We start from the raw sequence: 27,036 nt of genomic DNA, 5'->3' as shown, positions 1-27,036 counted from the left end.
CAAATTAAACGGTAGGTAAACATAGGAACAGGATTCAGAATAAGTAAACATTAACAGGATACAGCTCCTCTTGCAAAAAAAAAAAAAATTTTCAAGCCAATATGTAATGTGTTGCTCCGAAAAACCATTCATCAATTTTTCAGATCTTTTCTTCCTTTTAAATGTTAGATCACCAAAATTAGATCAGGAAAAATGTCATCTAGTCTATCAGTAAAATAGTTTGTCATAATAATTTATTCGTTTTAACTTTATCATTTCATTGAATTGCTATGATGTTTTATTTGAATTTCTTTAGATAATTTTGTAACGTTAAAATTAAAAAAAGAAAATACGGTTACACTCAATGTCTCAATAGTAAACACGATCAGCGTTGAGACGGAACTTTTGTTTTATTGATATATTGGGGAAAATGCTATATAAACTTACTAAATAATTTAGCACTAGGTAAAAGAGTGGTTGCTTCTGACCTCATAGAGCTCTTTTGTTTTCTTCATTATTAAGCTTATTCTCGGTTAGAAACAGGATTTGTTCCGCAGATAATGATGCATGTGGTGGTAATGAAAGAACTGAAATTTTAAAAAAGTAATTCTAGAAACGCCTAGGGGGAACCTTGCAATAATTCTTGGGCAACCAATGTGGCTTTTTTACACCAGGTAGTTCCTCATTTCCACCGCAGGACTTGGAGCGTCCCACCAGGATTCCACCTGCCCCCGCTTCCCTCCCGCTCCCGAAGTTGCCTTTCCGGAGGGCGTAGGCAGCATTCCTCCGGGAGCGGATTTCTCAACTGGCTGTTCCCGGCGGCCCGGCTCCCAGTGATGCCCCGACCACCCCGACAGCGCACAGCGCCCCCACCCCCTCCGCCTCGCCGAGGAGGCCGCGGTCTCGGCGCGAGCCCCGCTCGGCCGGCTGGGGAGGGGCGGAGCAGCTCCGGCCACCGCAGCAGCCCGAGCCCGGGCAGCCTGCGGGTCACGTGACTCGACGGCGGCGGTAGCCGTGGCTGCAGCCGCGGCTGCTCAGCTGGCTGCGCTCCCGGGCGCAGTTCAGCGCACCCGAGAGCCGAGCGCAGGGGGCGGGGAAGGGACCTGCTGCTGCTGCGGCCGCCCCGCGGGTGCTCGAGCGCCCGGCTCCCGGCTCCATGCCGCTCCATTGCGGAAGTGTCGCCTGGAGAGGCAGCGGCGGCACCGAGCGCGGGAGGCCGGGGCTCGGCCCCTTGCAGCACTAGGCTCCGGAAGCCGCGCGCGGCGCTCCCCGGCTGCCCGTGCGTCCCGCGCCCTCCGCAGCCTGCATGCCCCGCGCTGCGCCGCTCCGGGCCCCCGCCGCGGCCGCCTCCTGCTCACGCTGCTGCTGCCGGGCGCAGGAGTAATATGCTCACTCGAGTGAAATCTGCCGTGGCCAATTTCATGGGCGGCATCATGGCTGGCAGCTCAGGCTCCGAGCACGGCGGCGGCGGCTGCGGAGGCTCGGACCTGCCCCTGCGCTTCCCCTACGGGCGGCCGGAGTTCCTGGGGCTGTCTCAGGACGAAGTGGAGTGCAGCGCCGACCACATCGCTCGCCCCATCCTCATCCTCAAGGAGACCCGGCGGCTGCCTTGGGCCACTGGCTACGCAGAGTGAGTGCAGCGACACCCGCGGCGCCCCTGCTCTCCTCGCGGCCCTTCCCCTCACGGTTCCAGCCCTGCTCTTTCCCTGCTTCTCGGCCCCAGGGCTGTCCGCTGGCCGCCGGCGTCCAGGCCTTGGCGGGGTCCCCTTTACTTACACTGGCCATTTGTCTCATTTCTCCTCCCTCCCCCCCACCCCCAATCCCAAGGACACGGCGTCTCCAGCCCCAGAGAGGGTGGAGGAGTGCTGGATGGCAGCCTCTGAACCGTGGGAAAGCCTGGTTGGTGGGGTCTGGGGATCCGGGGGCTATGACTTGTGAAGGAAAAGTGGGTAAAACAGCTCTGATGAAGTTTGAAACACAGCAGGGAATCATGTATTTGCGCCCTACCCCCCCCCCCCCCCCAATCTTTTTGTTCCCGCGTGAAGAGTTTCCGGGTGGAGACTTGGGGGAGCTGTCGCTGCTCCTGGGAGCGGGTGTACGAGCTCTGGAGGTGGCTGCGTTCTTGTGCGCGGTTGTATGTTTTGGAAGGTCTCGCTTTCTCAGACTTCTTGCTACGAACTCACTCACTTCTCTTTTGGTAGGTAGTAAGTCCCTGCGTGTTCAGTAAATGGCAGTACTATTTCCCCTAGCCCTTGGGGGGTGGGAGACTTATTCCAAGTGTTTAATGATAGCCTCTGGATAATCCACTTTGGTGATTAAGCGAGGGTTTGCATGATTTGCTATTTCAAAAACCGATCCAATTAGGTTGCCGACCTGGTATACCACAGGGAAAGGAAAGTGGGAGAATTTTAATGCTCTCCCCCCACTCCACGGCCACTTCTCCATTGACTGTTAATGACCGTCTTATGAATGGTAAGATCAGTAATGTTTCCCTCCTATTATCTATTATTTTAACTTATTGACACTGGGAGACTCAGGAAGTGGAATTTAGGAGACCCTAGTTTCAGGATTAATAACGAGCCGGTGGGTGCAATACTGTATGCAAAACCCCGAAGCCTGGCACACCTGGCCCTTTCACGTTAACCAATCCTCAGTAATCCTGGCCCTCCCTCGCCAGTGCACGGACTCGCCCGCTGATTGGTACTTCCACCAACCAATCAGCTCTCCCGACGCCTGAGCGCTTTGAGGTTGACCCTGTTCTGGTGGCCCGGATACCCCGGGCCTGCGAGGTACCTGGTGCTCTGAGTTCCTGTTCAGTAGGTGGCCCCAGAGACGCTCTGCGTAGAGCCCTTACTTCTCCTTTCCTCCCCTCCTCGTCGTTTGACCGTTTCAACACGAGCTGAAATGGAAAATGTCTAAACTAGGGGTAGAGAATAGGAATGTGAAAGAGAAGGAGAAAAAAGTAATGCGTGCTGAAACAGTAAAAGTTAGCACATAATAAAAACTAGCCAGGACGAGAACGTTGGGGAGGGGAATATACAGAATAGCAGTGTAACTTCCAAGAGCAAGCCAAAACAGAAAAACACCTGTGTAAGGAAAGACCTACATAAAAAGCGCCTGCCAAAAATATACGAAACTGGGTTTCATGGCTAGAATAAAAACGTTTAAAAAGTCCGTCTGGTCTTCTGCAAGGCAAAAAGCAACGCTGAGGCTTTGTCTCTTCCACTTGTAGTTTGGGGCCTTGCCTCCCCCAAATCCAAATGTATGGGGTCCTGTTGTCACTCAAGTGGGTTTCCCAAGGCAAGGGTGCCTGTCGGAGGCACAGAGTGGCGAGCAGGCACATGGTGAGAAAATCATAGGAGAGATGGGAAGGAAGATATTAAAACATTAAAGGCAGAAGCTACTTGGACACAAAAAGAACTACTATAGAAAGGAATAAAATCCCACTTTCTGTTCCACGGATGATGTGCCAAAGGGCCATAAATATTAGGGACTCTGCAATGAGATGCCAGAGGGAATAGTGCTTAGTGGGCTTTACCTCATCCTTTCTGTGCCTGAGTTTTCTCATCTTTAAGAAGCTTATTTTCCTAGACCAGGACTTGAGCGTTGTCCAGTCTGAAGGCCAGTAAGGACCTGTTTAAACCTTTTAAATTAGTTATAAAAGTAGTACACGTTCAAGCAAAGGCGGAGATGTAACGTAAGCCTCTCCTCTCCCTCGCCCTGTAGAAGCAATGTCTGTTCTTTGGAAGGTATGTACCTTCCCAAACCTCTTCAATTGCACCTATAATATGTTTCATGTCTTTCTTTTTTTCTTCTTCAAATAAGCTCAAGCTAAGCATGTTATTCTGTAGTATTTTCATGCAACATATAATGGAAATTATCACAAGTCAGCATATATAGAATTACCTCTTCCTTTTCAAGTGTCTGCATAGTACTAATAATGCCTAATATATTTAGTGCTTACTGTTTAGTGCTTATGCTTTTTTAAACTTTGTATTAGATCACTTGATTCTTAAAACAAACCAATTAGGTAGGCTTATTCATTTTATAGATGAGGACACAGAAGAACCAAATAGTTAAGCAACTTACGCAGGGTGCCATCTTAGCATAGCCTGTTTTTGAACCCAGTCTGTCTTCAGAGCCATAACACCAAACTATTTCCTTACAGTATATAAAATTGGTGCATCTATCTGTATCCAGGATTAGTCACTAATGTTGCCTTGCCCCCTCCCTCTTCTCATCCCTGTTCCTGTTAGATGATGTGCTGTACCCACTTCCTTGAACTATAGTGTATCTTCCTGCAGAAATACATCCTGAGTGATCAAAATGGCTGAAATAGAGATGGGGAGAGAAAGTTAAGTGGGAACTGTCTATGCACAGAGTAATGCTACCCTCTACTACAGGATCTGCATCATGACAGCTTTAGTTCTCTGTTACTGCATAACAAATTATCCCCAAACTTAGATGGCTTAAAACAATAACATTTTCTGAGAGTCAGAAATCCAGGATTAGCTTGGCTGGATAGCTGAGACTCCGAGTCTCTCTTGAGGTCGCAGAAGTCTGAAGGCTTGGCTGGGGCTGGAGGAGCTGCTTCTAATAAGATATACCCCACTTGGCTTTTGGTAGGAGGCCTTTGCAATAGGAGTGAGAAGAGGAAGGTAGCAAGTTCCTTGCCATATGGACCTCTCCATACGACTGCTTGAGTGTCCTCACACTGTGGTGTCTGGCTTCCCATAGACTGATCAATCAGAGAGGGAGAGGAAGAGGAGGCAGTATAGTACTTTTAATGGCTTAGGCTCAGAAGTCACACGTGGTCACTTCTGACATACCTGTTCTGTTAAAAGCAGAGCATTAAGTCCTGACTCTTAAGAGAAGGGAAATAAAGTTCCACCTTTTGAAGTTAGGAGTGTCAAAGAATTTGTGAACATATTTTAAATCATAATGACTTCCTGGTTCCATTGCTGCCAAGGAGACCAGGAAGGGCCGGAGACTTTGTAGAGGCTCTTATTTCTACAGGCTGTGGGAAGGGTTATTTTTCAAGAAGTTTTTTTCGATGTCTCTAAGCTTTGTTTTTTGCCCTGGGGGAGGGGTGTATACTCAGTATATCATCACTTTTTGTAGTCATCAAATATTCGCAAAGCCTCTATTTGAAAGGATGACCTAGGTTCATTCTTTGGGGCTCAAGAGGGTAACAATAAGGACATGAAAGTTGAAGGTTCCAGAGAGTATTCTTATAGATTGGATTTCCTCATTGGAAGGGAAGGCAGACTAGTTTATCCATTTAAATATTTATTGAGCATCTATTGTGTGCCAGATACTGTTCTAGATCCTGGAGATATGGCACTTATATAGTTTATATTCTGGAGACAAACATAGTAAACCTACAATACAGATAATAAACCAGCAATTATGTAAGTGCTATGGAGAAAAGCCTGGTCAAAGAGAGAAGGGTACGCTTGTTTTTATTAGGGGTGGTCAGAGAAGGCTGCTCTGATAAAGGGACTTTTGAGCAGAGAATGAAAAGAAGTGAGCAGGCATCTGGAAAAGAGCCTTCCAGGCAAAAGGAAAACCAAATGCAGATGCAGGAGGCCTGCTTGCTGTGCTTGAGAATGGGCCAGCATGACAGGAGCAGAAAGGATGTAGGGGAGATTGGCTAGAGATGTCATTCTATGGGTGAGAGTGGGATAGAAGGAGTCATCTAGATCAGTGTGGATCACATTGGACTTTATAGGGGCTTTGTCTTTTATTCTGAGTGAGTTAGGGAGTCCTGGGACAGCTTTGAGCAGTCCTTTCTAAAGTGAATCTCGGGGCATGAGCAGAAGCAGGGGGACCAGGTAGAAAGCAGCCTTCATTTTAAAATTCCCTTCCAAGTCCTAGGGACTTTTCTACTGAGTAGGAGGAAGTTCTCCTCTCTTTGTTGGAGAAAGTACCTGAGAGAGGTAAGATGAAGGAGGTAAGAAGATTGGCCAAAAAGTGGCAATAAGAGAGAGCTAGTATATCTTCAAGACCTGAATGTGAAGTGGTTTGTTTACTTCTCCAAAATGCAAGTAGTGTCCTCTCCTTGGGGAGGAGAAATCTGCGTCACTTAGAGATCCATTTGAGGGGTTGAAGCCTGGAGAGTCCAGCTCTACTGTTGATCTCCTAGGGGGCCCCTTTGGATGGTAGAGAATTTAAGGAGAAATGGTTTATTTTTTGCCATTTACTGTTAATCTCTTTCAAGAAGATCTACTCTATAGGTTACAAAACTTGAGAGTTCGCTGACTCCATGTAAGGCTTAGGCATCCAGAAACTGAAGACCATCATGTGCTCATTCATTCATCTGATGTTTACTGAGCTCCTCACCTGGCATTATGCTGGGTGGAATGTCCTGGCTTCTCCAAAAGCTTCCTATTATGGCTGAAAAGTTTACCCACTTGATTATGGAGTATTTATTGTGCTGTAAGGCTTTGTCAAGGATTACAGTTACAAATAACATCTACTTAGGCCAAAATCTTATAAAAAACGGACATTAACAAGCTTTATTTTTAACTTTTTCTGTGAAACCACTGACTTAACCTATTAGGCTTACTCAGAGAGAGCCCATGGGAAGCAAGGGTCCTACCCAGAGACTTGGCCATGGGACAGCTGCTTCCTTTCTCTCTCTCCACAGGTTTAAATACTACCCAAGTCTTCATGTATAGCAGAACCTGGAGGGCGACTTATTTTTTTTAGTAGTTTCGGCAGCCATTTCAACTTTTTTTTTCCCCCCTTCTTAATTTGTTTGCCAGACCTTTCTCCCATTGATGAATGGAAGAGATAGAGATGAATATGGAATTTGTGCCTGAAAATTACAGGAGAATGCTGGAGAATGTGCTGGAGCTTTGACCAACAAATGCTTGTTAAAGTATCACTTTTACCAATGATACATTCCTTTGCTTGTGCAGAAAAAAATAAAGAATAATTACAGCATAATTTCACGTTGGTTATAGCTATAAGGAAAATGTAAAAAAAATTTTAAGTACCTTTCTTATAAAAGTACCCATGGACATGGGTTAAAAAATGCTATTTTTAGAGTTTATAGTAAATGTACATTATGTAAATTCTTTGTGTCTTGCCTTTGTGAAATGTGTCGTGAAATAACCTTACAAATCCAAATGCTGCCTACCAGTGCCTTTCAGTGTCACTTTACTGGATGTTGTTCTGTCTTTCCTGTCTTTGCCACTGATTAGCAATTACCAATAAATGGCATTAGTTAGATAGGCAGCGGTGGTGATAGAGAGACCACTGTTTTCTCTCTTGCCCCGAAGATCAGAAATCCCCTGGCCTTTTTTTCCCCCTTCTAACCTCTTCCAGCACATCCTTCCCTCTTACCAACACCTCTTTGCAGAACTCTTCTTGCCTGGGAACTTCCTGTTTGACTTTTGCAACTGAAGAACATCCAGGTTCTCCACTTCTTGTTTAAAGATAAAAAGAAAGGAGTTCAGTGCCATTTAACAGCACTTAATTTGCAGATAAATAAAACTTCTAAAATAGCCTAAGGTATTTCACCTGTCTTTCTGTTAACCTATGGAAGGTATTAATTTCCTATTTTAAAGCACTTAGATAAGCTTTCTTCCATTTTCAGAGTTGACACTATCTGACACTAACCATTTGGGTTAGAGCTTCTTGGACAGTCCCTTTTCTTGGGAGAATGAAACAGCTTCTTTGAAGAGCTATTGATGCTTCAGGCAGATTTAACTGTACAGAGAGGTTGTGTTTACCATGCTTTCAGCCCCAGTTTAGGTAGATAGCTTCATCTTTGATATTATACAACCCTACCCAAGTGCTTTCTAATCATGGTTACAACAGTACCTTTTTTTTTTTTTTAGGAGGGATCAGAAACTGAACCAAGGACCTCTTGTACGGGGGAAGCAGGCGCTCAGCCACTGAGCTACATTTGCTCCCCACATTAGAGGACTTAAGACTGCATACTGGAGTTGTTTTTAGAAATATATTATTTTCAAGGCAAATTATTTCTAAAGGAAAGTATCTTTAAACTCTTGATGTTTGGTAGAAATTTTTTTTTTTAAATTCCCTTAATTTTCCCTGATTTGCCTCATTTGAGTAGAGGATTGATTTTTCTACCCGCCTTTCAATTTATGCTATCCTTTTTAAAAAACTAGACATCATTGGTCTACTTCCATTATTTCTCTAATTCAGTCAATGAAATGTTGCATTCCTCCTATATGTCAGGCATTGGCCCATTCTGGATCCAAAATATAACAAGACAGTCATTGTCCTCAAGAAAATTTTATAGCAGAGCCTTCTGCTCTTTTTTGTCTTTCTTAGAAATTAAATTAAAATGTGCATATGGACTCTTGAAGTTAAAAATGAGCAGCACAAGGGGGTTTTGTTTGTTTTGTTTTTATGCTTCTGGGCAATTTTGATTTTCAGGATTTGGAGTCTTTAAATCACACCCTAAGCAAAACGGCTTCATTCCACTCAGCGTTGTGATTAACTGCCAAGTTATGTGTTTCTGAAGATCCCATGACTGTCATACATACCCACTAAAAATTTGGGGTGGAAGGTGAGGGTGGGGTGGAATTGCAGTTATTTAATAGTGCTTTAACTCTGCCATTAGCGTCCATAATTGATGGCTGTCCTCACTGACTGACTAGAGAGAAAATATCCTTAGATGGTACAGAAGAAACAGAATTGAACTGAATTGTAGGAAATGTTAATACTGAGGAGACTCTCCATGTGCTTTCACATATAGCTGGTTTTTATTAGCTTTCCAGTGTGGTACTGTAGTAATTACTTTAAAAATAATTGGCCTAAGAATGGGCCAGCCTTTATTTAGCCAGTTTCCCATATACCAGGTCCCATCATCATTTATACTCTATTAGATGGATTAAAACTTGCTATATGCAATAGCTAACATTTTGTGAGATACCCCTGTGTACAGTGCTTTACATGTAGGGATTTGATGAGATGAATGCCACACAGATAAATAATTTGTCAAAGTTGCGAACCATTTTAGTGGCAGATCTGGGACCCATGCCCAGTTCTTTCTAACTCCCACTTTTGATAGTATTGACCTATATTGTAAATGCTGCTTTGGTGGTTCTATTGTGAGTTACAGATATTCTTTTTTTTTTTCCTATTCCATTGTTACCAATGAAAAAATTTTAACAGTAAAATATTCATTATAGAAAATTCAGATAATACCAAATACTGAATGATATTAAAGAAGAAAGTAAAAATTGCTTGTAAATCCATCAACCATTTTTAATCTTCTGTATTAGATCTTTCCAGACATTATATATATATATACATGCATGCATGTATGTGTTTATGTGTATGTGTATATATACTTTTCAAAAAGTGATCATACTTTAACATGCTTTTTAACATGTCATCTTCACTTAAGAGTATATGATGGACTTCTTTCCAGATCAGTAAGGTGAGTGCTTAATCTCTGACAGAATCTCTGAGTAATGAATCCCACACTGGATATTTAAATTTAGTTTCAGGCTTTCGGTGAACAACCATAAATGTTTAACTCAAATCATACAGGTATTTCCTCAGGATAAATTTCTAGATGGAAACCTTGGTTAGAAGCCATGCACATTTATAGTCATGATACATATTATCAGATTGGTTGTACCCATTTATATTCCAGTCAGCAATGTATGAATGTAAACAACATTAGATATTAAGGTTTTATATTTGCTAATGATATAGATGAAAAACAGTTCATTTTAGTTTGCGTTTCTTTGATTATTAAAGAGGTATTAGCTATTTAAATGCTTTCTTATGATTTGATTTTTCATAGCCTTTGTCCATTTTTCTTATTTATAAAAGTTCTTTATGTATTAAGGCAACTACCCCTTTGACTGTTATATTGCAGTATTTTTTTCTAATGTGTTCATTTTTCAACTTTCCCTATTTTTTTTTTCTTTGAAATGCAAAATTTAATATTTAGGCAGTCAGGTCTAATTTCTTTCATGGCTTTTGTTTGATGTCATGCTTAGAATATTTGAAGTGCTAGAATAATAACCATAACCATCCTAACCCTTTTAGCTACTATATGTTCTTAAGTTGCAGGTCATAGGAACTTATTTTTGAGCTAACTTCAGGGAAAAAAAGGCGGGTGGGGAGAGAGTTATAGTAAAGATACCACCTGTCTCATGGAACCCCAGTATAAGAATGCAGTTGGACTTCACAAGGGACGGGAATCCTGCACTTGAAAGCCATACAGGAACAAAGTGGCCATTCTTTTCTTCTTTCTCTAGGGCCTCACATCTGACTCTGTACACCCCAGACAAGCAAGCAACTGGGCCAGACCAACTGTGGCCTCAAATCCAATTTTAAAGTCTTGGGAGAGAGGCTCTGATTGGTTCATTCAAGGCCATGCATCTCCTCTTGGCCTGATTCTTTGTGGCTTAAGGGGCTAGGGTCACATAGGAGCATGACTGCAAGGGCACATGCCTGAGAGTGAGTTGGACAGTTCTTAGAAAAGGAGGTGGTGTACTTTGGACTAGGCAGATAGTTCAGAAGACTTACTATAGGTAACTCATTAAGTAAACAAATGTTTGAGTTATATATATAAAATTTGAATTTAGGAAAACAAAGGTGAAACCAGCTTATTTTTATAACATTTTAAAGTACATTATCAATAAGCAGCGAGCCCTTATAATTTTAAAATTGTACTATTAACTGTACCCTACAGTTTATATTAGCGTTCACTGTGTTGTATAGTCCTGCTTTTTAAAATGTATTTTATTTTTATTCAAGTAACATATACAATCTAAAATTTCCCCTTTTAACCATGTTCAGATATACAATTCAGTATTGTTAAGTACGTTCACAGTGTAATGCTGCTGTCAGCACCATCCATTACCAAAAATTCTCTATCACCTCAAACAGAAACTACCAATTAAGCATTAACTCCCCATTCTTTACCCGCACTCTGCCCCCTGGTAACCTATATTTAGTTTCTGACTCTGTGAATTTGCTTATTCTAATTATAACATGTCAGTAAGTTTATATAATAGTTGTCTTATTATATCTGGATTGTTTCACTCAACATGATGTCTTCAAGGTTCATTCGTGTTGTCACATATACCAGGTTTTCATTCCTGTCTAGAGCTTTAATATCCCATTGCATGGATGTACCACATTTTATTTATCCATTCATTAGTTGGTAGGCACTTGGGTTGCTTCCATCTTTTGGCAGTTGTGAATAATCCACTACTAATATCAGTTTGCAAATATCTGTTTGAGTCCCTGCTTTCATTTCTTTTGGATATAGATCTAGAAGTGGGATTGCAGGTCCTATCGTAATTCTATACCTAAAGGTCTCTGAGGAACTAGCAAACTATTTTTCATGGCTGCTATACCACTTTACATTCCCACCAGCAATGAATGAGTGTTCTGATTCACCACATCCTCTCCAACACTTATTTTCTTTGTGTTTTTTTCCCCAAAACAGTAGCCATTCTAGTGGGTGTAAAATGGAATTTCACTGTGATTTTGATTTCCCTAATGGCTAATGATGTTGAGCATTTTTTCATGTGCTTTTTAGCCATTTTTGTATCTTCTTTGAGGAAATGTCTCTTCAATCTCTCTTTTGCCCATTTTTTTTTTTAGGAGGTATTGGGGATTGAACCCAGAACCTCGTACATGGCAATCTGGCCCTCAAGCACTGAACTACATCAGCCTCTACTCTCCCATTTTTTAACTAGTGTATTTGTCTTTTTGTTCTTGAGTTGTAGGATTTCTTTATGTATTCTGAATATGAAATCCATATTTCATATGTGGCTTTCCAATATTTTCTCTCATTGAGTAGGTTGTCTTTTTATTTTCGTGAAGAAGTCTTTTGATGTACGAAAGTTTTTAATTTTGGCAAAGTCCCATTTGTCTATTTTTTCTTTTGTTGCTTGTGCGATTCTTCATTTTTTAAGTTAATCCCTTACCCAGTGAGATGCATTTGATCATATTTAACACAAATAATACTTTTCATAGCAGTATAGTTCAATTATGTGAGTATAATAGTCTCCTTTCTTCATCATACTAACTTTCTAAATATTGTACATTTCCTACAAATAAATGGTGCAGACCTCGTCAAATTACCATGTTTTCTTGATGTCGAAGTGTTTTATTTTTTCTTTCATATTTTAATGTTTTTGAAACCAATCTGTACATTTTATGTGTGGTATTTCTTTTTTCCAAAGTTATTAAATCACATGTTTTGCCATCATAGCATCTTAGAAGTGAGGAGATATACTGTACAATGAGGCTCAAATTGGGAGTCATGTTTTATGAGAGTTCCCTTTAAAAGGACACTTTGGGAGATCTGGTAACTAAACTCTTATTTCACCTAAGCAGAACAAGTTTTAACGGGTATTTTTCAAGTTAGTGGATTTTGAGGTCAAAGCAAGGCTAGCCACATTCAATGTATTAGGTTGGTGCAAAAGTAATTGCGGTTTGCATTGTTGAAATTTTCAGTTTGATATTGGAATACATTCTTAAATAAATGTGGTTATGTTATACTTGATTTTAAAGTACATTTCTGGCTTTATGTTTTTTTGCTAATGACTTATTACTATGTTTATTTTATGTTTATTTTAGACTATGGAAATGATGTTAGACAAAAAGCAAATTTGAGCGATGTATTTGAGTTCAAAATGGGTGGTAAAGCAGCGGGGACAACTTACAACATCAACAACGCATTTGGCCAGGGATTGCTAACGAATGTACAGTGCAGTGGTGGTTCAAGAAGTTTTGCAAAGGAGACAAGTACCTTCTATCGGAAGCTGACAACAACCAATTGAGAGCAATCATCAAAGCTGATTCTCTTAAACTACACAAGAAATTGCTGAAGAACTCAAAGTCAACCATTCTACGGTCGTTTAGCATTTGAAGCAAATTGGAAAGGTGAAAAGGCTCCATAAGTGAATGCCTCATGAGCTGACTGAAATTTTAAAAATCGTCATTTTGAGGTCTTGTCTTCTGTTATTCTATGCAACAACAACGAACCATTTCTCGATCGTGTGACGAAAAGTGGATTTTGTACGACAACCGGCTGTGACCAGCACAGTGGTTGGACCGAGAAGAAGCTCCAAAGCACTTCCCAAATCCAAACTTGCACCAAAAAAAAGGTCATGGTCACTGTTTGGTAGTTTGCTGCCATTCGGATGTGCTACAGACTTTCTGAATCCTGATGAAACACCATTACATCTGCCAGAAGTATGCTCAGCAAATCGATGAGATGCACCAAAACTGCAATGCCTGCAGCCCGCATTGGTCAACAGAAAGAGGCCTGTTTTCTATGACAGCATCCAACAGCATGTCGCACAACCAGTGCTTCAGAAGTTGAACAAATCGGGCTATAAAGTTTTGCCTCATCCACCATATTCACCTGATCTCTCACCAACCTACTACCACTATTACAAGCATCTCGACAACTTTTTGCAGGGAAAACATAGCCAAAACCAGCAGGATGCAGAAAATGCTTTCTAAGAGTTTGTCAAATCCCAAAGCATGGATTTTTTACACCACAGGAATAAACAAACTTACTTGTCATTGGCAAAAATGTGCTGATTTTAATGGTACCTATTTTGATTACAAGGATGTGTTTGAGCTTAGTTATAATGATATAAAATTCACAGGCCAAAACCACAGTTCCTTTTGTATCAATAATACTATTCCTTTGCTGGGTCCAGGCATCTTGAGCTCTTGTAGTGATGGTTTTGTGAAGTGCTGTGTCGATGACTTGCACAAGTCAGCCCAAATGGAGCACTTGTGGACGGCAGTATAATTCATCAGCCTGGGCTGTGGGTGCATGGAGAGATTAATGGTTTGCCAAGTTGAGAAGGTTATGGTGGCTTGTGAACTCTACTGTCCTTTCAAGGTCAATAGAGTGAAAAATGGTGCCTCTTTACAATAAGAATTTTTGCATGTAACTATAGGACGGGAAACAACTCAAGTGATAAACTGATTTTTTTAAATAAAACTGCAGATTGGTGAATTACTAAAAAGTGGTCTGTGATGCTATACTAATAATCTTTATATACTTTTAAAAAGGTGAACAATGACGTGTTTAGAATACACAGCTGGCAAAAATAAAAGATGAAAAATGTATGTTTAGTAGAAAGCAAATGTTAAGGTACAGTGAATATGAATAGTCCATTAGAGGATATCAGGGACAATACAAACAGTATCACTACAGAAAGAACTATTAAGGCGGTGGCCCAGTGGTTAGGGCATCCGTCTACCACATGGGAGGTCCGCAGTTCAAACCCCGGGCCTCCTTGACCCGTGTGCAGCTGACCCATGAGCAGTGCTGATGCGCTCAAGGAGTGCCGTGCCACGCAGGGATGTCCCCGCGAAGGGGAGCCCCACGCACAAGGAGTGCGCCCCGTAAGGAGAGCCGCCCAGCGCGAAAGAAAGTGCAACCTGCCCAGGAATGGCGCCACATACGGAGAGCTGACACAGCAAGATGACGCAACCAAAAGAGACACAGGTTCCTGTGCCACTGACAACAAAAGAAGCGGACAAAGAAGATGCAGCAAATAGACACAGAGAACAGACAACTGGGGTGGAGGGGGAAGGGGAGAGAAATAAATAAATCTTAGGAAAAAAGAACTATTAAGAGTTTTTAAAAAATTATTTATTTATTTCTCCTTCCCCCAGTTGTCTGCTCTCTGTGTCCATTCGCTGCGTGTTCTTCTGTAACCGCTTCTGTCCTTATCAGCGGCACCAGCCATCTGTGTCTCTTTTTGTTGCGTCATCTTGCTGTGTCAGCTCTCCATGTGTGCGGAACCATTCTTGGGCAGGCTGACCTTTCGCACTGGGCGGCTCTCCTTACGGGCGCACTCCTTGTGCGTGGGGCTCCCCTACACAGGGACATCCCTGCGTGGCACGGCACTCCTTGCACGCATCAGCACTGCTCATGGGTCAGCTGCACACGGGTCAAGGAGGCCCGGGGTTTGAACCACGGACCTCCCATGTGGTAGGTGGATGCCCTATCCATTGGGCCAAGTCTGCTTCCCTGTTGTTGTTGTTTTAAACATAAAAGAGGAAATAGCTACAGTATTTTGTTGCAAATAAACTATGAGGATGAACTCTCAAATATGTTTGGGAAAGGGAATGATTTTTATCAGTCTTTTAGGACAGCTTTTTCTCCATAAGGCAGGGTTTAGAGTGGAGCTAGAGGAAATGCTCTCTTAGCTGATCCTCCCTGTGATTATTAATAATCAGTCTACCTTCCCCCATCTCTCACCCCTGGGGCGAGGCCATTGAGGACGATGTTGCCCTGTTGTTAGAACCAGGTGTCCAGAGCAGGGCTGGTGATTTCAGTGCATCAACTAATTGGAAGAAGAAGAATTGGCAGCTTGAACTACAGCAGCTGGTGTTTATTAAAAAAAAATCTTGGTGCTCAGATGCAAATTACATCTGCTCCTATGCAAAAGCCCTGCCTCTATTCTCTTGCTCCTGGTCATCAGGTCTCACTGGCCCTTTCCCACCCTCCATACCACCTGAAGCCTTGCCCCTTGCCTCACCATTCTCAGGTACCAGGGGCTGTGGTTCTCTCCAGTTCTGGTTCATCAGGCCACATGCTGTGGATTCTCTCTGGTTCCCAACCTTTTCACTGTCAGGACATCTTTTTTGTTTCTTGGATGGCTTCCTGATGAAAGATTTTGTTCAGCAAACTGTATTAAATATTATATTTCCCCATTAAAAAAAAAACCAGACACATCATATCTTCTAGTCAGTACAAAAGACTTGGTGACAATTGCATTGAGCTGACAGAATTTCAGGCAAAAAGCAACGAATTAACCTTTGTTTTAGTTAATGTGTAACCCCTTATTGCCCACGGTCCCTTTTTCATTATTCCCCCCCCCCCCCCCCCCCCCCCCCCCCCCCCCCCCCGCAACATTTAAAATAGGTTAGATCTCCTATTAGTACCTTTACAGATCCTTAAGGAGCCAGGATCACAAGTTGGGACTCTCCGCCAGAAGGGTTGGATTTTATACCAGCCCTGAGTTTTCAGCCAGGGGTGCTCAGGTTAGTGTCAAGGTCATTTTGTTCTAGATCAAGTGTATAGTGCTTTCCTTGAGTGCATTACTTCAAAGTCCCTCGTGTCCTTTTCTTGTTGAAACACTGTGTTTTAATAGTTTTATTTTCTTGCCTTCCAGAATGCTTCAGGTTGCCTCAGAGACCTGATGCTTGTCAGTTGCAAGTTTAATTAAACTCGTGCTGAGAATATTATTTTATCTTATGGAGTTTTGACCCTTGGGCAAATGTTTATGTTGTAAAAATTTCTATTATCCTCTAGTTGTGAGGAGAATTTTAAAATGTCTTTAGATGGTGTATATTAGGGTTCTCTAGAGAAACAGAACTGACAGGGTGTCTGTAAATGCAAGATTTTTTATAGGAATTGGCTCACATGACCTTGGGTATTGGCAAGTCTGAATTATGTAGGACAGGCCACAAGTTGGGAACTCCGATGAATGTTTTGATGATTTTCCCAGGAGAGGCTGGCTGGTTTGTTGAAGGAGAACTAGAAATTCTTCTGACTGCTGAAATCATTAGTTCTCCCTTTAAGACCTTCAACTCCTTGCTGAAGGCAATCTCCTTAATAGATTGTAGGTGTAATTAGCTATAGATGCAGTCACCTGATGATTTAAGTTCATGAAATATCCTCACAGTAACAGTCAGGCTAGTGCTTACTTAACCAAACAATTGGACACCATGACCTAGCCAAGTTGAAAGATGAACGAACTTAACCATACAGATGTCTACTGACCTGTTGAAGTGGAGGATGGCATGGATTAGTAGGAATTTAGACCATATGCCATAATTTTGTTTTCCCAATGTACTTTTTTTCTTATTACAGATTTCATATGTGTTCATTGTAGGTACTCTCAAAATTATAAGTACCAGTGTATTAGGGATCTCTAGGGAAACAATTGACATGAGGTATCTGTATAATTTTATAAAATTCTCTCACTTGACAGTGGGGGTACACAAGTTGAAATTCCACAGGCAGGCTTCAAACCAGGGGCTCCGATGAAGGTCCTAGGAGTTGTTGGCTGTCCAAAGTCGAGCTGGAAAATTTCTTTGAATGCTGAAATCACTTCCCCTTTTAAGGCATTGGATAAAATCTCACTCATTGCTGACAGCAGTCTCCTTGATTGATTGTAGATGTAATCAGCCATCTATGCAATGATTAAAGTCCATAAATGTCCTTGTCTTACAATTAAACCAGTGCTTGCTTGACCAAACAACTGGGCACTATATCCTGGCCTAGTTGACACGTTAGCCTAACCATCACAGTCTACCCCTGTCAACTTGGTAGTCATACACATCACATTAAATCATACTTGGTCTCTAAAAAGAAACAATAACAGAATACATAAATATATATTTCTGCCTAACAATATCCAACTGTCCTGCATAAACCAGAAGCGCATTAATTCCCTACAGAATAGGGTGCAAATCCTTGGGTAATATTCACTTTTGAACTTGACATCCTTAAATATTATGACATGAAACTAATATAGCTTATGTCATATGATAATGGAAAAAGTTAGGAAAGAAAACAAAGATATTCGTTTTATGTACATATACAATCACACTCAAAACAAGGAAGTTTATTCATGACCTTGTTTCTGTAACCGGTCACATGGCCGATGTTCATATTTAACACTACCTTCTTCCACAACCCATTCCATGTTCCCGTTACCCTCAGCAAGCACCTCAGCTGGCTGTGATTCTCTGCCAAGTATCGTGACCCATACTTTGATTTCTAAAGACTCTGGGCCATTGTTAGTCCTGCTTTGATTAGGTTGTTGCAATTTCCTGTGGACTTTAATCACAGAACATGGCAGTACTAAGAGATGCCCTAGGAAGATCTCCTGTATTCCAGGCACTCTTCTTTACCCCCATTATGTAGATGCAGTCCTATTTCCCCTTTATCGTCAGGATCAATTACCCCAGCCAGTATAGTAATTCCCTTCTTTGCTGCTGATTCAGAGACAAGAGGAGCCCAAAGTGGCCAGGTGGAAGTCTTAACTTCCATTTCAGTGCAGTCATTGTTTTGGCCCCTGGTGGAAGCACTCCTTTTGGAACTAAGACCTGTATACCAGCAGAGCTTAAGGTTGCAGGGACAGGAAGCAAAAATTTTCCTAGTGGATCAGTAGGGGTAATAGGGAGTGGTGCCACTCCCATTTCCACCCCCTGATTCCTGGATCCATGAATCCTGGCTATGGGATAAACAGCACCATAGAGTGGACACTGATTTAGAGCATACACAACCTCCTGGAGAACAATGCCCCAGCCCTGCAAGGTATTGCCACCTAGTTGGCATCATAATTGAGTCTTCACAAATCCATTCCACCATTTCATCAATCCAGCTGCTTCAGGATGATGGGGAACACAGTAAGACCAGTGATTCCATGGGCTTGTGCCCATTCCCACATATCATTGCTGTGAAATGGGTTCCTTGATCAGAAACAGTGCTGTGTGGAACGCCATGGCGGTGGATAAGACACTTGTTAAGTACATGAATGGTAGTTCTGGAAGAAGTATTACTTGCCGGGAATGCAAACCTATATCCAGAGTATGTGTCTATTCCAGTTAAAACTAATTGCTGCCCCTTCCATGATGGACGTGGTCCAATGTAATCAACCTGCCACCAGGTTGCAGGTTGACCACCTCAGGGAGTGGTACCATATTGGGGGCTGAGTGTGGATCTCTGCTGTTGGCAGATTGGGCACTTAGCAGTGGCTGTAGCCAAGGTAGCCTTGGTGAGGGGGAAGTCCATGCTGCTGAGCCCATGTATAACCTCCATCCCAACCTCCATGGCCACTTTGCTTATGAACCCATTGAGCAATGAAAGGGGTGGTTAGGGAAAGAGGCTGAGTGTTAGCCACAGATTGGGTCTTCTTATCTACTTGATTATTAAAATCTTCCTTTTCTGAAGTTACCTTCTGGTGAGCATTCATGTGGAACACAAATATCTTCGTGTTTTTTGCCTATTCAGAAAGGTCTCTCCACATACTTCTTTACCAGACCTCTTTGTCACCAATTTTCCAATCTTGTTCCTTCCAATTCTCTGACCATCCAGCCAAGCCACTGGCAACAGCCCAGCAATCAGTGTACAGATGTACCTCCAGTCATTTCTTCTTCAAAGCAAAATGAACAACCAGGTGCACTGCTCAAAGTTCTGTCCACTGGAGGATTTGCCCTCACCACTGTCCTTCAGTGATGTCCCAGAAAAACTGCATTGCTGCAGCTGTCCACTTTTTGGTGGTACCTGCATATTGTGCAGAACCATCTGTAAACCAGGCCTGAGTTTTCTCTTCCTCAGTCACTGATTGTAAGGAACTCCCCATGAGGCTAAAGCTGTGGGTTGGAAAAGAGAAGGTAACATGGCAGGAGTGGTGACCATGGGCATTTGGGCTACTTCCTCATGAAACTTACTTGTGCCTTCAGGACCTGCTTGAGCCCTATCTCGTATACACCACTTCCACTTTATTATGGAGTGCTGCTGTGCATGCCCAACTTTATGGTTTGGTGGGTCAGACAATACTTAACTCATGATAGGCAACTCAGGTCTCATGGTAACTTGGTGGCCCATGGTTAAGCATTCAATATCTATAAGGCCCAGTAGCAAGTCAAAAGCTGTTTCTTAAAAGGAGAGTAGTTATCTGCAGAGAATGGCAGGGCTTTGCTCCAAAATTCTAAGGATCTGTGTGGTGATTCTCTTAAAGGGGCCTGCCAAAAGCTCCAGAAAGCATCTCTTTTTGCCACTGAAACTTCTAGCACCATTGGATCTGTTGGATCTTATGGCCCAAGTGGTAATGCAGTTTACACAGCAGCCCAGACCTGTCACAGAGCCTCCTCTTGTTCCAGTCCCCAATCAAAAGTAGCAGATTTCCTGGTCACTTGGTAAATGGGCCAGAGTAGCACCCAAATGAGGAATGTGTTGTCTGCAAAATCTGAAGCAACCTAAGCATTGTGCCTCTTTTTTGGTCATGAGAAGGGCCAAATGCAACAGCTTATCCTTCACTTTAGAAGGGATATCTCGACATGCTCCACAGTACTGGGCACCTAGAAATTCCACTGAGATGGAAGGCCCTGTATCTTGGTTGAATTATCTCCCATCCTCTCTCACACAAATGCCTTACCAATAAGTCTAGGGTATATGCTACTTCTTGGTCTCTACGTCCTATCATCAATACAGTGGAACAGTGTGATGTCTTGTGGGAGTGAGAGATGATCAAGTTCAAATCCTTGATGGTAGCAGTAATCTCTGCAATCCTTCCAGGAACCTGGTGTGGCTTTTGCTCTCCTTTTTCCCAGTGCACAGTTATTCTGGTAAAAGACCATAGGTCTCTTTGGGAAAGCTGGGAGGCAGATTAACAGTATAAGTTTTTGGCAGTGTAACAGGATCCCCTAGGGGAACTGGCCTTCTCCTTATTCAAGGGCTCTGGGTCGGTAAACTGTTTTAAGTCTGGGAATTGATTAAGGGATGGGGATTCTCTCTGTGTCTGTAATTCAAGTTGAGTTTTGTTCGCTCAACCTAGAACTTTTCAGATTATACAGATCAAATAGGAATTTAGTAGACTGCTCATTTATTTCACTTCTAGGTACCCCATGATCTATTAGCCAATGCCTTTGCTATATGGGACTCATACTATTTTGAGTGCTGCTTTGAATCTGCCTTTCATTGTGGTAGCCACACCTACATTGTCTTTGGTGATTAACTGCTGATACTTGACTTCTACCAGCCTGAGACCCTGTCATCCCTGTAATGTTTCAGGATTCTAGGTCTGTCACAGCAGTTCCCATAGTAATATGTGGACTACCGAGAAGAGCAGCCAAACTCCTCAGCTGCTACTTGAGGCAATATTTACTTTGGCAGTCAATGAGATCCTGCTGAGATATGCATAAGTGTAACCTCTGGAATGACCTCCCAAATCACTTTGAAGTCTCTTAGCCATATAAACTCATTTTTCTTTACCTTTTCCCCCTATTAGTCAAGGTCTTTTATCAGTTGCATTGCTACTTGGTGCTTGGTAGTAATGCCTCAGTACCAGAGAGGCTTATCCCTGGGAGTCATGTCCCATACTGGGAGGAAGGTAATACATTTATATGCTGAATTTGGCTTAGAGAGAGGCCACATTTGAGCATCAAGGAGGCTCCCAGGAGGCAACTGTTAGGCACCCTATAATACTACCCCAAATAGCAGGTTTCCAGAGGGCTCTGGAGACATCCAGACACTATAGTCAGGGCAGATAGCTCAGGAGTGTGGTTCCTTTTCAGTGGGCCCTACTTTAGAATTTATGCTCCGCAGTGTGACAGAGTTGGACTCAGTTGTGATTTCCCAACACATGGCTCATCTGTCCCTCTATTTGAACCTATAATTTGTACTAGAGTAGATATGTGTACGTCCAAGAGACTTAAATCTTTGGGCTGTCCATATTTATTCCATCTGGGCCCTGAATCTCAATGGAGTTGCAACACTTACTCTCCAGTTCATTGGTCTCACCCAGGACAAGTAACAAGGTGGTGATGATGGACAAGGAACCAAGAGTCTACAATTACAAGTAAGAGAGTCCCACTCATTGGCCCCATGGGATCGCAACTCCCTCTCAGTTAGAAGTGGAGTGGGGTGGCAGACTTGGCCCAGTGATTAGGGTGTCCATCTACCACATGGGAGGTCCGCGGTTCAAACCCCGGGCCTCCTTGACCCGTGTGGAGCTGGCCTATGCGCAGTGCTGATGCGCACAAGGAGTGCCCTGCCACGCAGGGGTGTCCCCCGTGTAGGGGAGCCCCACACACAAGGAGAGCTGCCCAGTGGGAAAGAAAGTTCAGCCTGCCCAGGAATGGTGCCGCACACACGGACGCAACAAAAAGAAACACAGATTCCCGTGCCGCTGACAACAACAGAAGCAGACAAAGAAGAGGCAGCAAATAGACACAGAGAACAGACAACTGGGGTGGGGGGGGGGGATGTGAGAGAAATAAATTAATTAATTAAAAACAAATTAGGAGTGGCATGGACATCAGGATTGGAAAATGAGCTATGGATTAAAGTAGACTTACTGGTATTCTACTATAGGCTTATTATAATTCTAGGAATGGAAGAAATTATATCATTGATGTGGAGGCAGTGGCCACTGGAGGTTCTGACACAGGGTAGAGAAAAAAACAGATATAATGTGGGGGCATTTTCGGGACTTTGGAATTGTCCTAAATGTCATCACAGTCCCAGATGCAAACCATTATATATCTTGCCATAACGTACAGAATTAGGTGGGAGAAAGTGTAAACTATAATGTAAATGTTAATCTACGCTTAGTGGCGATGCTCCAAAATGTGTTCCTCAATTGCCATGAATGTACCTCACTAATGAAGGATGTTGTTAATGTGGGAAAATGTGGGAGGTGTGGGGAGCAGAGCATATGGGAATCCCCTAAATTTTTTACGTGACATTTGTTTAATCTAAGTATCTTTTAAAAATAAATAAATAAAACCACTCCTGGTACCAAGCTGCATTAGTCAGGGATCTTTAGGGAAACAAAATTGACAGGAGATATCTATAAATAGCATAAGATTTTATAAAATTCTCTCATGTGACGTGAGGATGCACAAGTCCAAATTCCTCAGGCAGGCTTCAAACCAGGAGCTCCAATGAAGGTCGCAGATGTTGGCTGTCCAAAGTCGAGCTGGAAAATTTTCTCTGAATGCTGAAATCACTTCCCCTTTTAAGGCATTTAACTGATGGGATGAAACTTCACTCATTGCTGACAGCAATCTCCTTGGTTGATTGTAGATGTAATCAGCCATCTATGCAATTAACTCACTGATGATTAAAGTCCATAAATGTCCTTGTATTATAATTAACCCAGTGCTTGCTTGACCAAACTATTGGGTGTAATTTACTGGCTGAGTTGACAATTAGTCTAGCCATCACAACCAGGAAGAACATAAAAATTAACCATAAATTCTATCACTCATAATTAACTTCAAATCAATAATTTGTATATCTGTAAGTATATATGCATTTATTTACAAAATGGGATAATTCTATGTACTGATTAGTAGTTTCGTCACTTTAAATGGAGTGACTTTTTTTCCATAAATTAAATATTGTGTTTTAATAGCCACATTGTAGCCATATATATATATAGGGGGGAGGAGTGGTAGCCTATTTTTTTTTTCTATTAAAAGCAGTCTTTGATGAACATCCTTGTAGATCTTGTAAGCCATAATTTGAATAGTGAGATTTACCTGGGAAAAATATTCAAATGTGACTTTTTCAGTATTTCTAGTGGCATTATTTAATAGTTGGAAAAGATTAGTGTTTACATTGGAAATTGTTTTGAGAAATGTAAGTTATGTACTTTATTTTAAAATACTGTACCAAAATAGTGTTATGGTAAACCAGGTTTACTGATTGAGGGGATCCTGTTGCTTATTTTTTACATCTAAATTTAAATATGGAATTTTAGAAGAATATCCTTTATGAGTCAGTCTGAGACCGTACTCTGAAGGATTTCTGTCTGTCGAGCTATCACACATTGTACAGGTTATCTGTAATATCTCTTGTTGCTTTTTAATTGTTTTAATTTTCATGAATGTAAACTTGAGGATGTGGGCCTTGTCATATATATTTTAACACCCCCTGGCCCCCAATTCTTAATACAGACCCATGTATACTAATGCTCAAATAAATAGAGATGATACAGTAGAAACCTAATCAATAAAGTTCTTTTAATTTCGGATGTGTTCTGCAGGCTAATTTCAAATTATGTGCTCAACTCCTGGGATCCCAATAGTTATTCACAGTACCTAGTGAATTGCAGACATCCACCTGGTCAGAAGATGTTTGTTGGAGGCATTGCATGGTATGCTGTGCCTTGAAGGGTATGGGCTGCCCTGAAGGGAAAGGAGAAAACATCTCTAGTTTTCCATTTTTTAGCTGGAGATAAGCAGGTAAGAATGGTACCTCCTGGAAAAAGTAGATATGTTGATATATGTGGTTGAGTGGATGGGATGGATGCTGAATTCAGAAATTCAGTACAGTTTCTGAAATACCAGTACTTTTTCTACCTTTTCACATGTTCAGCATTTTTTCCCTGTCTCATTTTTCTCCCCCATCCTCAAGTTTTGTTGTTATTGTTTTTTGTATATTCATAAGTTGCTTGCTCATTAATCTCTTCCGGGCATGATCTAAAACATTATTGAATTAGGCACAATCCGTGGTTTCATTCATTTATGGATTAGGTGATTTATGCTGAAGCTTGCAGTTTGCTTTTGATGATACTAAAGCTCAAAGTCACCCATGGTAATTGTCCCATTTCCATCTCTGTCCAATCTCAAGCCAGTATATTCAGTCTCATGCTCTCCCAACTGAGCTATTTCTACTACCTCCAAATGGGTATATTCTTTTTTTTTTTTTTTTAGTAAAGATTTATTTTTTATTTATTTCTCTCCCTACCCTCCCACTTCCCCCCTCCCGTTGTCTGCTTTCTATATCCATTCACTGTGTGTTCTTCTGTGTCCACTTATATTCTTGTCAGCATCACAGGGAATCTGTGTCTCTTTTTGTTGCATCATCTTGCTGCGTCAGCTGTCTGTGAGTGTGGCATCACTCCTGGGAGGGCTACCCTTTTTTTGTGCAGGATGGCTTTCCTTGTGGGGTGCACTTCTTGCATGTGGTGCTCCCATACATGGGGGACACCCCTGTGTGGCAGAGCACTCCTTGCATGCATCAGCACTGTGCATGGGCCAGCTCATCACACAGGTCAGGAGGCCCTGGGTTTGAACCTCTATCAGTTGAGCCAAATCCGCTTCCCCTAGTATATTCTTATTTGGAGTCATGTACGCATAGATGTGAACAAAGGAAATTTGGGATTCAAATAAATTTCAATAATTAATGTATATTCCTTTTTTGGTATTGATTCTTAAACTGACTGAAGAACTTTGGTTTTTGTAGGTTCTATGCAATGATGTTTTCTGCATTAGAAATTAAAAAAGAAATTTTTTAAAAAATGTAAGTTCACTAAAACACAAACAATAGCATATAAACCTTTTAAGTGAAAATGATATTTTCCAAAACAAAAAACAGTTTAGTGAGAAAGTGGCATTGTTAAATACTTGCAAATCTCTTTAATGTCTGGCTTAATAGAAGACAACTGGGTTCTTATAGCTGCTTCTTTATTTAATCTGTTGTGATATCCCACTCACTAGTAAACTCCACTGTATACTCATGAGAGAAAAAGGAAAATGATGCCTAGACATTATAACTTAGACTATTTAGAAAAAAACCATGGTGGAACGTAGTTCTTCCGCTTTTGATATGAATGTTTATACTGATTGAGTAGACTTTTCCACATGACCCATGTGTCATTTATGTTTGTACTGTTTAAGATTATTAGACACTTGAGGAAGGTTAGCATCACCCATCCTTAACAGATAATGATAAACAGTTTGGGCCAGAATTTGCTAGTTAAGGCTGAAGTACAAATCTTTGAGCATTTTATGTTTACAGCAATTCTGGGATTATTTAGTATTACATGGGTAATATTGCACTGGTTTTCTTTGTGTCACTATCATACATTTCCTGTCTTTATCACATGCTAAGAGACAAAAGATAAGTTTTAGCTATAAGAGGTTTACACTCTTTTGGGGAAGATAAATTCATGAAGAGTTAAACCTGTGCACATTATGACAGAGGAGGCATCGTTGTGCCGTGAAGATGCAGCTGGAGGTCGTCTTGGCTGTGCTCCTAACTTGCCTGTGGTGTCAGCGAGCTGCTTCACTCTTTTACTCCTTAGTTTGTGTGCTTGTTTTATTTTTAAAATTTTTATCGTAGTAACGTATATACAACACAGAATTCCCTATTTTAACGACTTGCACATGTACAATTCAGTGATATTAGTTACATTCACAATATTGTGCCTCCAATACCACCATTTATTACCAGAGTTTTTTCATTTCCCCAAACAGAACCTCTGTACTCATCAAGCATTAAGACACCATTTCCATCCCCTCAGTACTCCCAGCCCCTGGTAACTTGTAATCCACACTCTGTCTCTGTGTATTTCTTCAGGGTTTTTCATATAAATCAGATCATACAATATCTGTCCTTTTGTGTCTGGCTTATTTCGCCCAACATGATGTCTTCAAGGTTCATCCATGTTGTAGCATGTATCAGGATCCCATTCCTTTTTATGGCTGAATCATATTCTGTTACATGTATATATCCCATTTTGTTCATCCATTCATCTCAACACTTGGATTGTTTCCACCTTTTCGTTATTGTGAAGAATGCTGCCATGAACTTGGGGGTACAAATATCAGGCTCTGTTTTCAGTTCTTTTTGGGTATATACCCAGAAGTGGGTTTGCTGGGTCATATGGCCTTTAGTCATCAGTTTGCTTGTTGATAAAGTTAAGTCAACAGCTTTCTGTCCATTCTGGCTGTAAGGTGCTGTGGGAGTATCATTACAGAATTTGTGCACTGATGAGTGATTTCTACTGACTTTTAAGTAGGATATTTGATTACAGTTCATAAACAGTGTTTTTTCATCTGCTTTTTCCCCCCATTATCTTAAATAATATCTCCAAAGGATTCGTTGGCTGAATATGCATTTTAACAAAATGTGGAAATGAATTGAGATTCTAATTATATTTGATTTTTTTTTTAAGATTTATTTTTTTTAATTCCCTGCCTCCCTTGTTGCATGTGCTTGCTGTCTGCTCTATGTTTCTGTTTGTGGTGTGTCCTCTTTTTAGGTGGCACTGGGAACCAAACCTGGGACCTCCCATGTGGAAGGGAGGCACCCAATGGCTTGAGCCACCTCTGTTCCCTTACATTTGATTTAATGTTATAGGGTTCTAAATTGAATAGCATGGTAAACCAAGTACTGTGTAGTGGTAACAAATCTCTTTTCCTGAAGGATAGCCTTTTTTGTCCAACCCAAATTGCAGGATTAGAGGAACGAGTACCAAGGACAACTTATAATATTATTGAACATCCTACAATAAATAAAATAAATGTAAAAGTTTAATAAATAAC

General features: G+C 41.6%; 1 protein-coding gene across 3 annotated transcripts in view; it reads left to right on the top strand.

Moving 5' to 3' along the window:
- The first annotated feature begins 695 nt into the window (after positions 1-695).
- PPM1H (protein phosphatase, Mg2+/Mn2+ dependent 1H) overlaps positions 696-27,036 on the top strand; it is a 320,891-nt gene continuing 294,550 nt past the window's right edge. The window contains exon 1 of one of the 3 annotated variants that reach the window (XM_058308360.2): positions 696-1,609. In XM_058308360.2, the coding sequence (XP_058164343.1) occupies positions 1,365-1,609 (245 nt within the window). In that variant the 5' untranslated portion in view covers positions 696-1,364. The remainder of the gene's footprint in view (positions 1,610-27,036) is intronic. The other 2 variants (XM_058308359.1, XM_071218925.1) reach the window with 2 other exon arrangements.

This window comes from Dasypus novemcinctus, chromosome 12 (genome assembly GCF_030445035.2).
Source record: "Dasypus novemcinctus isolate mDasNov1 chromosome 12, mDasNov1.1.hap2, whole genome shotgun sequence".
Taxonomy (NCBI): Eukaryota; Metazoa; Chordata; class Mammalia; order Cingulata; family Dasypodidae; genus Dasypus; species Dasypus novemcinctus.
This window is presented reverse-complemented; position numbering and strand designations above follow the sequence as displayed.